Source organism: Larimichthys crocea, chromosome VIII (genome assembly GCF_000972845.2).
Source record: "Larimichthys crocea isolate SSNF chromosome VIII, L_crocea_2.0, whole genome shotgun sequence".
Taxonomy (NCBI): Eukaryota; Metazoa; Chordata; class Actinopteri; family Sciaenidae; genus Larimichthys; species Larimichthys crocea.
In genome coordinates, this window is record NC_040018.1 from 14,945,442 (window position 1) to 14,960,087 (window position 14,646).

General features: G+C 39.0%; 1 protein-coding gene across 4 annotated transcripts in view; it reads left to right on the forward strand.

The window, feature by feature from the left end:
• Window positions 1–14,646, forward strand: part of furina (furin (paired basic amino acid cleaving enzyme) a) — a 75,717-nt gene that overhangs the window by 5,297 nt on the left and 55,774 nt on the right. For all 4 annotated transcript variants that reach the window (XM_010741385.3, XM_010741369.3, XM_010741394.3 and 1 more), the window contains exon 2: window positions 1,023–1,336. In XM_010741385.3, the coding sequence (XP_010739687.1) occupies window positions 1,127–1,336 (210 nt within the window). In that variant the 5' untranslated portion in view covers window positions 1,023–1,126. The remainder of the gene's footprint in view (window positions 1–1,022; window positions 1,337–14,646) is intronic.

A 14,646-nucleotide genomic window follows, 5' to 3' on the forward strand; every position in this document is an offset into this window, starting at 1 on the left:
CCGTCAACTCTGGGTTACAATAGAGTTAGCACTTTGGATAATGATGTCAAGAGACACTTCTGGCTTTAAAACACCAGTTTAGAGGTAAAACTGTATCGGCAAACAATTACACCACGATCTGTCTCTGCTCGCTGTGGTTACTGTAACTGTGCTATCTTATGATATACTGCCTTGTCTTCTACATAAGATTGTGTTTTAGATGTTTGTTTTCTTAGTTTGGCGATAAAACATCAGTCAGCTTACTCCAAGGAAATAACCACACTCCTCTCGGTATGTTGGAAATGTATGCCGCAGTCAAACATTTTTTCTGACACTTAGGTGTATATGCTTTCTCCTTGGCTGGAGCCATTCAGCGGCTGCCACTGCTGCCTCAGGCATTTAAACTCCACCCTCAAGTGGCTACTTCACCTCGTAGCGAGGCTCTGCTGTGATTTCTGAGCATCCAGGGCGTAGTCTGGCTTGCCAACCACTGTTCCACACATCCATCTCTGCTGCCAACCCAGTATACCTAAGTGTTTTCCTTTCGCAATTTACCGTATCCTCCCATGGGATGCCAAATTTTGCTGCCGTTTGTGTGACCACTCCATCAGGTCTGTCCTTGACGTCCCGCTCGCTGCTTCCGGTGGGATAATCAAACGACATGTATTTAACTGGGCTGTAGTACGCCTGGTCCAGACAGAATAATATATTATTTAATATGTTTGGTCTTGATTTCACTTCAGCTTAAACGAAATCTTCTGACAACTTTTAAGAGTTTAAAGGTTTATTTCTCTATTCCTGTTTCTGTTCCTTATTCCACCAAACCATTGGAGTAACCGCAAAAGGAATAACAACAACAACAACAACAACAAATTTAGACCAAGTCTTCTTTGACCTCCTGTGGATCTTGACATGTCTAGGTCTGTCTGTTGTGTTACGGTCATGGTGGATTCACTAGTAGAATCATCACAAGGCTTCTTAAACTTTGCAGATACTTGCTAAAACTTGCTGTATTTTCTTCTTTTCTTTTCTTTCCCCACCAGGTGAGCTGTGACTGTCCCCTTCTTCGTCTCTCTCTCTGTGCACCTGCATGTACTGTGGGCAGCCCCGGCCTATCGGAGAGACTGTGCTGCACTAGGACAAACCCATGGCTTCTGGCCCTCCATCTTCCTCTGTAGGCCGCAGGCTTAGGCTGCTGGAGTTGCTACTTTGTCCTCTGTTGGTCTTACTGGTGTCTGGGCTGGAACCCGTGCTGGGTCAGAAGGTCTACACTAACACATGGGCTGTCCACATACCTGGAGGTCAGGAGGAAGCCGATCGAATTGCCAGCAAACATGGGTTCATCAACCATGGACATGTAAGTTATATGCTTGTTTTTTCCCCCCTGTATTTGCAGAGCTATAACGCTTAGATACAATGAGAAAGTGAAGCACATTGGACTAAGGGGTGATACAAGGTTGATATTTGTAAATGACAAACACATTTTGACTATGCAAATAGGATTCTTCTGCATCTTGACATGTGAGCTTGCTGCTGTTATACACAGGGTGTTCCTTTGCTGTGTGTCTAATATGTGACTAAAACTATTAAAATAATTACAAATATTATTCATCTGTACCACAAGGTACTAAATGCCTTGTCAGTGCTCGTCATCAAAAAGGATCTTTGAGCTCATGCGCTAGAGTATAGAGTGTTTTCGTGAGAATCCTGTTGCAATAGGCCGTATGCTTTCGTAACGATACACTGATCAAACATACATTCATTCATTTGCATCCTGGTTGTTTGCGTAATGGTAAAAGCTAAAGTCTAAACCTGGGAACAGATCTGGAGATGAACTGAAGCCCACAAAGGCTAGACACAATGGTTAATAACTTTTTCATTCACCAACATAACACAGCACTTTAAAGGTTGACAGTCAATAAGAAGCGCATCTTGAGCAAATAGTGGACAAAACGCTGAATGGGAGGTACAATTCGTTTAGTTTATAATCTGTAAAGAAACGGATGAATGAAACAGATTTCTGTGAAACGGTGAATAGAGAGATGTGGCCAACGTGGACTGTGCAAGGTTTTGAACTCTCTTTTTGCAAAGAGTGAGGTGAACTTTATTTGAGTTGTGGGTGTGCACCAATATGACTGAATCAAAACCGTTAAAATTTCCAAATACCACAAATGATGCATGAACTGATGCACCAATTAGTCACAGAGCTCAAGTCAAATTGTAAAAATTTAAACTGAAAGCAAAAATAATACTGTAAATCTATAGGAGTTGGATTAAACTTAAATAAGTTTAGAGTCATCACAAGAGTGGTTTAAATAATTAAGATCTTCTTAATCGTGTATACTATTCAGAACCCAAATCTTCTAAGTGTTCCAAATCCACTTATCCTGATAGGAGAGGCACAGGTAATTTCAATACTATAAGAAAAGTGCTTTTTTGGCTTTTTACCAGCACAATTTGGGAGATGAATATCTGTTTTGCTGTTGGTGTCAACCGCAAACTCTTTAAATGTGTATGCCAGTATATAAATATGTGTCCAGTTGAGCTAATCTTTCATGACAGCTGGGGAAAAGCTCGCAGATGTTGACGTTGTAGTCACTGATTATCAGTGATCAAGTACTTCAAATGTAATTCGTGACATTGAGCAACATTTTAGGATCATCTGTTCTTCCCAACGTGTTGTTAGGAAAATGCACTGAAATTGTAAAGCTGTAATTTACGGATTGCACAGTATAGCTCTTTAGACCTTTTAATTATAGTAGGTGTGACACAGCTCTGATTGAGGTTTATACACAAACTATAGTTGTAGGAATGTGAGGATAGTTTTCATGCTAAATGTCCATTTGAAAAAGAAAAAGGAAAAACAGACAGACAACCAGAGGCTCAGCATGCAGATGTTTCATTCCATTGTATCACCACTTTTCCAGGGAACCATGTTCTGTTTTGCACCATATGGTCTCACTGGTCATGACCAGGAATGTTATTTGTGCTCTGAATCACAGCATGCAGACTAATGAGTAATCCTACACACTTAAATCCCCAAACTATGTATTGCTCATGTACAGCGAGGAATCCAGACAAGCAATTACACCCATGTACTTACCAAACTGTGTCCCAGAGACGAGGAGCTGTGTGGTTTGGCTGATCTCAGCAACTTGCTTAAAACCATTTTATGATATTCTGAAGGAGGGGAAATGGACTATTGTCTGTCCAGAGCTATCTTGACGAGTTAATCTTGACGCAGTATTTAAGATGGAAAAAAACAGGGGCCTGTCTAATGAAGCTGGCTTAAAGTTAGCCGGATAAATGCTTAGTAATGCCTTGAGCTCTCTCAAATCTGCAACACGGACTCAAGTAAAAACAGATGTGCCTGGTTTTTACACAAGGTATTCTTCTTATTAAACCTGTTTCATAAGTTAGATCCCCGATCGAGCAGACATTTTGTGCTGGGGGGGTGTCCAGTTAAGAGCCACCACATCACCAAGGAAATGAAGCCAAAAAAAGCCTGACCTGACCTGTAATGTGCTCTGTAGAAATAATCACAGAAACCATTTTGTGCTGCTAAGGCATTGAGTCATTACCTGTGGCCTAATGTGCACGTGTTGGCCTGCTGGCACCAAATGAAAAAGTCAGTTTGAAGTATCAAACAGAAATTCATGGGACAGATGCCTATTCATTGCCAAAGAGAAGAGCGGCTTTGTCCATGTGGAGGTTATTTTTCTGCTCGAGGAGGCTCCTGTGGTGTTACAATGAGGCGCAGAATAATAAAGTCCATCAGTTTAGATAAATATCAAGATTAGCCGTGAACCTTCTGCTGCCCGGGCCTTTTTGCCACAGCAGAGGTTAGAGCTGATTAGTTAACCGAGAAGATGACTTTGGAATAATTTTCATAACTGATGTATCATTTTTAAAGTAAGAAATTCCACCTTCTCAAATTTGAATATTTTGTGGTCTCTTTTGGATTGTTGGCTGCACAAAAATAAAAGACATTGTTTTGAGAAACTATTTTCACTATTTTCTTACATTCTGGAGACCAAATGCTTCATTCAGTATTTGAGAAAATAAACAACAGATTAACTGATAATGAAAATAATCATTAGTGGCAGCCACAATTATGCTGACTTGCTTCGGACACTGACTTCAGGAGGTTTTCTGTTGGACACATACAGTCTGAGAACTGACAACATGACATCGCCATGATAAACCTCAGAGTAAATGACACAGAGCAGTCACATCTGTTAAGCCCTCGGCATGTTCTCAACACATTCTTTCGGTTCATTAACTCTGAAAGGTGAGCTATAACCACAAGTGATCACCAGCTTGACTGCAGTCCTGTTACGTCACTTCTTATTGATTATAATAAAGATATTACTTCAAAGCTGGGAACAAACAAATCTGTTAAGTCTGTTTTTTTTTTTTTTTGGTTCAGCCTGCAGCTGATGGGGGAGAAATGAGAGTTGCTTTGTGAGCTCTGTGTGGCCAGGCATGGCGAGTCTGAGCTGTGGGGCTGTGCATGAAGCTCTGTGTCTGACTCTGCTGGTGTGTGCAGATGTTGGAATTAGGCAGGAGAGCTTGAGGGGAGGATCAAAGACTGCAGCTGGGCAGGTTTTACAGCACTGATGATGGTTGTTTTCATTCTCCTCACACTATGCCATCCATACACACAAAAACCTAAACGCAGATTTTGAACTCCTCCATCATTACACATGGAACATATTGCATATTTTTGTGAGCACAGCAATTAAGGACAACACATCATAAAACCTACTTACGCTGTACTATACACTGCACCTCTCCTTCACATTTTCTTGATGATGAGAACTCCTTGTTGTTGCTTCAAACTGCAGAATAAATTTTACTGCTGTTTTAATTATGTGATTGTTAAAGTAAGGGCTGTAATGAATAATTAGTGATATTTTAATCTATTTCTATTGAGAATTGTTTTGTAAAATGTCAGAAAGTAGTGAAAAATGCTCAATTCAACAAGTGATGTATTTAAATACCTGCTGTTGTCCAAACAATAGTTCAAATTCCAAAGATTATAATTTTCAAGCAGAAAATCCTCATCATCATGCAAACAGGCGTCCTTCGGGTGTTGTTGGGCTGTTATCTGTGGCTGTCTGTTGTCTTTTGACAGTGTGGCTCTTTTCGCCATTAGGATGCTTTTGTTTAATTCAGCAGGTTAAATTACTTTCCAAGTGGTTGTTCATCTTGTTGAATTTAACCATTTAGCGTGGTTTCTTATACGTTTTTGTGCAGCAGAAGTAGTTCCTGTTAAACGCTATGTGATATGAAAATGGTTTGCTACCTTATTTTCTTTGATGTTATGTTTTAAAGATTGGAAGCAGGGACTGATGTGATGCATCTGTCCGTCTTTGTTGATGCTATGTCTTTAAGGTTGGTTTGGCATGTCTGCGGCCAAAAGTCACTCGAAGCCTATTCCTTTTTCTGTCACTACTAATCAATCAAAGCGTGCTAGCCGGTGTGACAGTGAGATTGGTCTTGGACGTTTTTCAGTGAGGAAACTTTAAGGCAACAGTGTCTGACGGCTGCAAATCACGTAAAACCCTGATGCACTCTAAGTGCAGCAACTGTCTAAGTTGAGTTACGCCACCTCTTTGCACCATCCTTTTTGTCATATGGCTTTGAAAGTCCTTCTGTTTTTTTTTTTATTGTCTCCTCCTCTTAAAAGAGATGCAGTATTTGATGCCAGTAAGGGATATTAATACTAATATACCTGATCTGAAGTGCTCTGTTCTAAAAGTAAAAGGTGGCTGTGATGTGGTGTGCAAATGGATTACACTTATCACTTTGACTCTACTTCTAGATTATAAGGCCATTTTAGAACAAGGGGAATAATTAAAATTAAGTTCAAGTAATAAAATTAAGAAACGGCTGACTCGCACACTGCTAAATGGGTATTAACTGCCAACTTGCATCTCCGGATGGTTATTTTACATTTTAAAGACCTTGTCTTGCTCACATCATCAGACTTTCACTGCAGGTTTTCAAGGGGAACTTAAATTTTTTTTGTGCTACGTCTGCTTCAATTGCACCTTCATTATGCCGGTATGTAAATAAATAATGAAATGGGATTAGAGCGATTGCCGTTAGCAGTAAGACGTGATTTGAGAAGGACTGACACGTTAAATAAACCTTAAAAATCGTTATAGTTTTATTTGTGAATGTGATCAAACGGCCACAAGATTAAAGTCATTTAAAAATTGATCAGTTGTGGTCAACAACTGACCATCTCTTCCGTCTTATAGAATAGTAAAGCTGCAATATCATAGTTTCAACAATATTTTAACTTTAGTTTCCAGCACGATGAAGGTAAATCGTCCTGCACAGAGCTTGTGTAGTTTGCAAGTATGGCATGAGGAGAGTGTCACTAGTACCATTCCAGTAAAACCTTTTTGTTTCCTGCTTCCTCTTCCTGAATATAAAACAGATTTCTGGTGTTTTCATTATCTCTTTGCAAAGAAGTGTTTGGTTCTGTGGTTGAACTCATGAAACAAAATCTGTAAAATGTAGGGGACATTATGTTTGGAAATAAATCTCTTGTTTTTCTCAGAAGACATCTATGATTTCTCACAACCAAGAGGTGGAAGGAAAAAAAAAGGTGATTAGATAAATAAGTCATCTATTCCTGTCCTTACTTCAAAGTAAAATGTTTCTCAGAAGCGTGTCATTTCCCTTCTTGTGAACAGTGGTTTCTGTTGCCAGTGGAGGATAAAAACCGCTGTGTTCATACGGGTGCTCTATTTGGAGGCCAACTGCCTTCATTGCATGTGAGGGAGGATTGTATTTGGCATACTATGCCCTCACTGTACTCCATGGCACCATCTTGGCCTATTTCTGTTATCTAATGTGCTGATTTCTTTCCTTCTGTCTGAAGTGGTTAGACCCTTTTATGAAGATTATTAAAATTCTGTTCAGCACAAGATTAAAGAAGGAGCAAAATAGATGGATATTATCTCCAAGTCTGATGAAATACACAAGATGACACTCTCCTATCTGTAACTCATGACACAGCAGCGCACTTAAATGCACCCTCTGTAAGAACTTCAATTTCTTAGTAGTTCAAAAGATATGGTGGAGAAAATGAACTCCTAATCTATTCCTTCCACATTTGGTTGGTTTTCCCTTGTATTTTTTTTACAAGCTGCTTTAAATAAAATCTCCCCATAGGGCCTTGCACTATCAGATATTACAATATCTTTATAAATGCCTTGATATTGATATTATGTGGTGTAATAAGTATCCAGCTTTTCCTGCTTTCAGATGAGTATTTTTGGTAACATCATTTCAGAGTTCGCACCCCATTCGCATCGCATTCATTAATTATTAAGTAGTTTCTCTTTGTTTTATTATCTATTAACCAATGTTGTCAGTATCGAACTGTTCAATTTATTGTGTTTGTTCAGTTAAATAATTTTACAGTTTTTTTTGTATAAAGATTATCCTTGGCCTTTTTTTTTTTTTTTTGCCTTTATTAGATAGCAGAACAGGAAATGTTGGGAGAGTGTGCGCAAAGGTCGCCAGCTGGCATTGTTGCAAAGGCCATGCAACTATGTTACATGCGCGGTAACCAGAGATGTAATTATATAAACTGCAACACCTCAATTTAGAGGGTGTCCTAAACTGCTGGTTCTGCACTGTCTAATAAGAGCTAAATTATTTCTGACCCTTCTCTGAGTTGAAGCTTCATTGCAAGTTACAAGCGGTGTGAATTGGAAAAACCTTAGAAATGAGAGGCTGAAGGTATGGAGTCCATAATTGGACTCTGGAGAAGTGAAGCAATTAACTGCGGGGGAAATGGGAGGGTTGAACAAATTTGCTGGAAAATCTTCTGAGAAAATATGATGGGCGAAGAAGCCGAAAGCAGCGTCACTGCATGATTTATACAATCCCACACCGGTGCTTCCACCTTTTTGCTCCATTGCCACCAAACACAACTTTATCTGCCAGAACCAGGACAAGCATCAACACTTTCATAAAGCCCTATCAGGGGTAAATCCACTTCTTTGTTAGTCTTTTGTGAAATGAACTTTTTAAAATGTCACAGAAATTGTCACTTAATAGTGTTTTTTTTTTCCCCCCTTTTTCCCCAGCAGCTACTCTGAGATGACTAATAAGGTTTCTGTGGCGAAAATGCAGCCATGTCAGTTGACACTGCCATGAACACCCACATGAAAAATGGAACTAGCCTTTCATGAATTAATTAATATTGAGAAGGTTATTGCTTATTTATGTCAGCTAATATTTGCAATATTTTATACCCTGATGGTGGAAAAAAAGGTGCTTTATGATATTCTAATGTAAACACAAAGGGAGCCATAAACTAGGGGAGCACAGCCCATTTAATATATCTGGGAGATGTGGTGAACGGATAATTTAAAGTTAGCCTTCGGAGCAAACAGCACTTAATCATTGTGAATATGATGAATGCCTTTTCATCGCTATAAGCTAAACACTTCCTTTATTGACAAAAGAAAACACCCAGAGCTAGCCTAAGAACATTTTTGCAATATTTCTACATTTTGTGCTGATTTTGCCCTCACCATTTGCCATTTTTCATCGTACATGATGTATAGGCTACATCACACACAAACTATTGAATTTGAAACCGGTTATTGAGCCAGCATCACCGTTTCTATTCATCCATGATATGTTACTACCCTGGGGGCCTTTCCAGGGTCCTTGAGTCAAACATGTGGCTCAAACACACCAGATATGTACTGTAAATTGCCACCTCTAAATATTTGATCATGCTTTAGCATGTTTTGTCAGCTGGTTTACTTGTGCAATATCTTCATTAATCTTTAATGCACTAGTCTATGACTCTGGCCTACTTTAGCCAATGAGAGCTGATGGCTCTACTGGAGTGTGTAGCCCTATGGAGGCAGTGTAGCATGTCCCTTTAGAGATGCTGCTTCTTTGAAGTGCAGTAATGATAACGCTGCAAACACAGTCCACAGTCAGAACTGTCGGATGCAGGCCCTTATTCAGTACGGACTCATAAAGAGGCCAGGCTTTTCATCCAGAGAGGAATGTATCGTTTCTCATCTCCGTACGGTTGATCATTAGCAGGGTGGTGCCTCTGCAGAGCCATAGGTCTCTCTGTTGCTGTCAAGAGAGAGCTACCCTTCATTCCACAAACCTCGACCTCTCTCTCATGAAGCAGACCCAGATCTCACTTCACCTCAGCTGCTCTTCTTCAGAAGTTAATGACCTGCAGAGATTGACTTATACCCCTGTGTGCTCAGCTGAAGACTTCTGTGTTGAGACGAAGGAGCCAATGTACCTGAAATTAAATCCAAAACCATGACCGACACAGTGCAGTCTCACAGACACAATGTATTAGGATAATATTTTTGATCATCTATCATATCTGAATTTTCAAACTACACAAAACATTCCTCTTTTATCTTTTAGTTATTTTATAACATGAAAATGGCAACAAAAACAGTGGTTGAAGTAAAGTGATTAATCGGAAATCTGCCTACAAAAATCTTTGTAACGCATTTTACAGAGGAAATCTTTTTTTTTAACTTAACTTACAGTATTAAACCCACTAGATTTGGTCATGACTGTGACATCTCATTCATATTCTGTTCATAGATTGAGCTTTTTTGTGTGTTTTTTGCAGTGCAAGCTAAAGACAGTGCCAGTGGTGTATGCTGCATTTTTTAAAAGCTGAATGTATTAATATTTTACTCAGTATCGGCATACTTTTGTAAAAACTTAAAAAGAAAACAAGCTTAAAAAAAGGAGAAATGAGTACTGAGCAGTGCTTCAGTCTGCATGTCATCATCCATCAGTAGCAGTTTCGTGGAGTCATGGAACAAAATAGATTCACGCCCACACACTTCTTACAGCTGCAAAACAAGTTGGGCAACCAGAGAATTGTCTTAAGCTCATAAGATCCACTTTTTTCAACGTGTTATTTGTATGCGTAAAAGGTGTTATATCGGAATGTGGGGAGAAAATCTGCCATTTTGATCTTAACTATGTCCAAGTATGATGCTTTTTTAAGACTTACTTATTGTCCTTGAATGTTCCAGATGTTATGATATATGGGATTTTCTGGCCACTCCTTTAGTTGCAACATTTTCAGGCAGCATGCGTTTGTAGCTTGCATATCATATGAATACTAATGCAACATCATGTTTGTGCAAAACATTATAATTACATCCTAGATGTGCGCATGTTACGCAAGTTATGATAATGATATCTGATGCTGATAACCACCTTTCATTAAAAACGAATTTGTTCCCTCTGCTCCGTTTGTTAGTATTTTCAATATGGCTGGTAACATTTTGTGACCCTGCGTGTGTTTATCTTTTTAGATTAGGTTTTTAGGTTATTAATCAAAAGGACACCACATCGAGTCAAACCAATAATTGCTATCTTGTAGAGCCAGTGTTGTGACCCGCAGTGATAGTACCAAAGGCCAACATCCTCAGAAGACAAAAGCAGTGCATGAATCAGTGTTTCTGCAGACGTATCCTGAGGATGACATACATGTCTGGCTGAGGCCACCACTGGTTTCACTCGTTCTCTTTTTAAGAAAAAACATTATTCTGAAGACAAAGACGGGGAAAAAAATAACAAACCGGTCAGCAGGAGGCCGTATCCAGCCTAGAGCAAAGGAGTGAACAGCCATATCGCCAGGGGTCCTGGGAACTGCAGCAGCACTCAGTCATTACTCTGCTCTCCCACAGAGGAGCGATGGGGGCTGGGATGGAGCAGAACCACACACAGGTCACAGGGGCTGTAACAAGAGCCAGATGTGCTGAGGGGACGTGAAAATACATGGACAGGCACCTCTCTTTAAAATTGAGCATGCCCACATGTACATGCACGCACACACACTCAGAAGATTGAGTTATTTGAAGAATGTCAGTACTGAAATTTTTGTTTTGTTCATGTGTTTTAAAAATAATAGTTGGCACTAGGCTGCAACTTTTGATTGTCACAGTTTTTCTCAGTTTTTCTAACAAAACAAAAACAGGAGATAAAAAGTCTTCACACGTTCAGATGATGAGAAACGTTCGAGACAAAACAATTTAAATAGCTGCAACAGGTGAAAAATAATAATTATTTTAGTCATTTCAGCAAAACAAAAAACAAAGAAAAGGCTTTGCATGAAAAACACTCCATGCCTCCTAAATTTGATAATTTGCTACAAAACAACATATTTGAAGCTTCAGCTGTGGGTTTAGGGAAGTTGTCTTTTTTTGAAAATTTTGACATGTCATAGACTAGTAGATTAATCAATAAAGAAAGTAATCTTTAGTTACAGCCCCAAAGTATAGTAACATGGACAGACAGCAAGTTAGATGGTTAATTTTAGATGGGCAGTGTAGACTCTTACTTTCTTTGCTATCTAGAGGTAACATATTATGTTACAATCCTGATGCTGCGACGTCCCTGGTTCAGTTCTGGCCTGGGACCTTTGTTTTTTCACCCAAACTCCTCTCCCCTGTTTCCTGTTATTTTGCTATTAATCAATTATCAAACAAAGCTGAAATGCCAAATTGAAAGCTAGGAATAACACGTTTAAAAAAAAGCTATTGAATTCCAATATCAAGTGTTTACAGTTGGACCCAAATAAAAGACTGTTGGTGAATTTTTAATGTCGTCCGTTAGGATGCCGGAGAGTACGCTAAAGAAAGCGTAAGCTTAGAGAAGCAGGTCATGAATTTGATCCCTGCACTAACATTATAAATCTGCGGGGGAAACGCATCACTCTACGGAAGGAAGCCAATTCATGGGGCCGTTAAACAATGCACTCACCCATCTGTTCAGTGGCCATGAGATAAGACTGTGCTCGTAACTAGGCGGCTTCCAGGTGTGGATGTGTTTATTATGGGAAAAGTGAAGAAATGAATTCACACAGGATTCATATCTATTAATGCATTCGTCCTTCATGGTTTCTCATTAAATGATTACTTTCACATGAGGCACTCCGGGTCTAACAGAGTGTTAAGTTGCTGGCAGCTGTGGCGAGCCACATTGTTCAACGCTATGTTAGAGGTAACTGATCTGTCTGTGGCAGTGGCTCTGTTTTGGCTTGTATCTCATGTCATGCAGCACATAACAAGGACGAGATGCTAAGTCTAACCAAGCCTCCCTTCCTCACGTTGTCCACACACACACACACAGGCTGACCTGGGAGGCGGAGCGGCTGCTTGTGGTGCAATTTAAAAAGGGTAAGGGCTTAGATCTGATAAGCCTTTTTACAATGAAAACAATGAGGTGAACGTTTAGAAGCCTCTAACTATCCTAATGGAGGAAGGCCGCGGGGGAGGAATGCAGCGTATGGGTGGAGTTTCTTTCCTTTTTATGATGGCTGCAAGTGGTTTCTCTTTTCTTTTTTTTTTTTCTTTTTTTTTTTCTCTTCCTTCTTTGTAACAAGAGTCCTGCTAAGTTGTAACAGAGCTCAGTTTTGAGCTGTTTGGTTGTGCTGCAGTGTAGCAGAGATGCTGGATTTAGATTTCAGATCAGGTGTCGTTATCACTTATAGAGTTGGTTCAGCAACACAAGACTGCCTGGGGTGGAAAAACAGGTTTCTATTTGAGAGGCTGTGTGCTGCTACTGCTGCTGCACGGCATGAGGATCACATTTGAAATAATTTGTGAGAATTATGCTGTTTCTTTTGTTGTGATGTACATGGTGTACAGTTTAAACACACATACCTTGTACATTTTGTGTCCCTGCCAGTGCATTTCAGTCTTTGGATCTAAGGAACATCTCTTATTTCTCTTGCCAGTTTGTAGCCTTTTCGTCTTCAGCCAGATGATCTCAACATGATACAGTTGCTTTTATTCGCATGATTAGTCCACATTCAAAGAAAAATCGTATCAAAATATTGTCCGGCACAAAGTGGCAGTTGAAAATGTAAAGCAAACAAACACCTCACTCTCTCTTGCACCTTTTTAAATTCATTTTCTCAGTGCTTCTCAGCACTTCCAGTCATGAAGCAGGCTGTTTCCTCCTTTGCAGCACCGCGCTCTGAGTAGGTGCTTATTTGTTTTTGAATGTTTCCAGTAATGTTTTGGTAACCTGCCAACTCTGCAGAAACAGCTCCTAAATGCACTCGTGGAAGAGGTTATTTTCATTTTTTAAACCAATGTCCTTTTTTTTTTTTTTTTTTTTCTTTCTTCCAAGATGTTCTATCATCTGTTTTATCAGGTGTCTCTCTGTTCCTCAGTTTTTCAGTGGAAGTCCTTAAAGTTTAAGGTTAAAAAAGGCGAGTTTGAGCTTGACATTCGAGTGACGCCAGCTCTGAAACACTGGATTTCTTTCTGGGCCATCATCCATGTTGCAGAGGAAGTGGGATTTATTATGTCTGTGTACAGTATCGTTGTTGGTGTGTTTGAGTGAGTGTTCATTAATATTTTATTGCTGATGTAAGCTATGCATCAATGAGTTGCAGTCCCATCCCCCTTACCCCCACCTCATCAGATGTTTGTGAAATTGAATCCCTGGATGCCTGCTGTTGAAGACGGAGCTCATCTCTTTTATTGTGTGTGTGTGTGAGATGATTTTGCTGACTGAAGCCACGCTGACTGAATTGGATGCCTTATACAGTTTGTTTTGTTTTGGTTTTTTTTTTACCTGTGGGGGTTTGTTGGATTGATACTAATACATTATATTGTATTAGTATCAATCCAACATAGCTGTTGGCTGATGGAAGGAACACTGCAGTTACTGTGTGATGTTTGTTTATGCTGAGAAAAAATGGGATTATCTTTGACTTGATTTACATTAAGTCAGTATTGCAGTAATATTAAGTGTTTATTTTATATTTATATTTCAAGTATATCTTATATTTTTTTCTATATATTTCTTATTTATGAGTATTGTATATGTGAGCTGCTGTAACAAGTTAATTTCTCCTGTGTGTGTGTGTGTGTGTGTGTGTGTGTGTGTGTGTGTGTGTGTGTGTGTGTGTGTGTGTGTGTGTGTGGGAATCCTATCCTATCCTACTAATTAAACTTTTTTTTAAATCCATCTATAAAATGATATTTAGTGATATCGTTTGCTTTATTTCACTGACAACCCCAAAACATTAAATTTACAACGAGAATAAAAAAAATGAATAAAAGCAAGAAATTGTCATATTTTGGAAAGAGGAAGCAAATGTTTTCAGCTTTATAAATGACCCGAGGCACTGGCTGTCTTTGTATCGTGGTACTTGGAAGAATCTCTGTTTTTTTTTTTTTTTTTTTTTAATTAAATGAATTTAAAAACACATTATTCTATAAAGAAAATAATCCGTGAGCACTGCTGTGTTTTCATGGCAGAGCTGACTATTCTAAGGAGGTACATGGTGCATAAAGTTTGAGAAACACTGACCTAAGGTATTAATCAACTTCTCTTTGAACAACTTATTGACTAATGACTAAACTAATGAAAGTGAGACTTAATGAACTTGATTCCTCTGCTTTGCACACACTATTTAAAATCATTTATACAGGATAAAAGTTAATTAACAACAAACATTTTACATAATGTGATGATGATATCACCCACATCACTAACACCGATTACTGGAATAAACAGAGATGATTACAGGAAACCATAAATTAAAGATTACAATATTAAAACTTCTGATAGGAGAACGAGATGAATGTTAGAGGTTATCATTATCTAGGA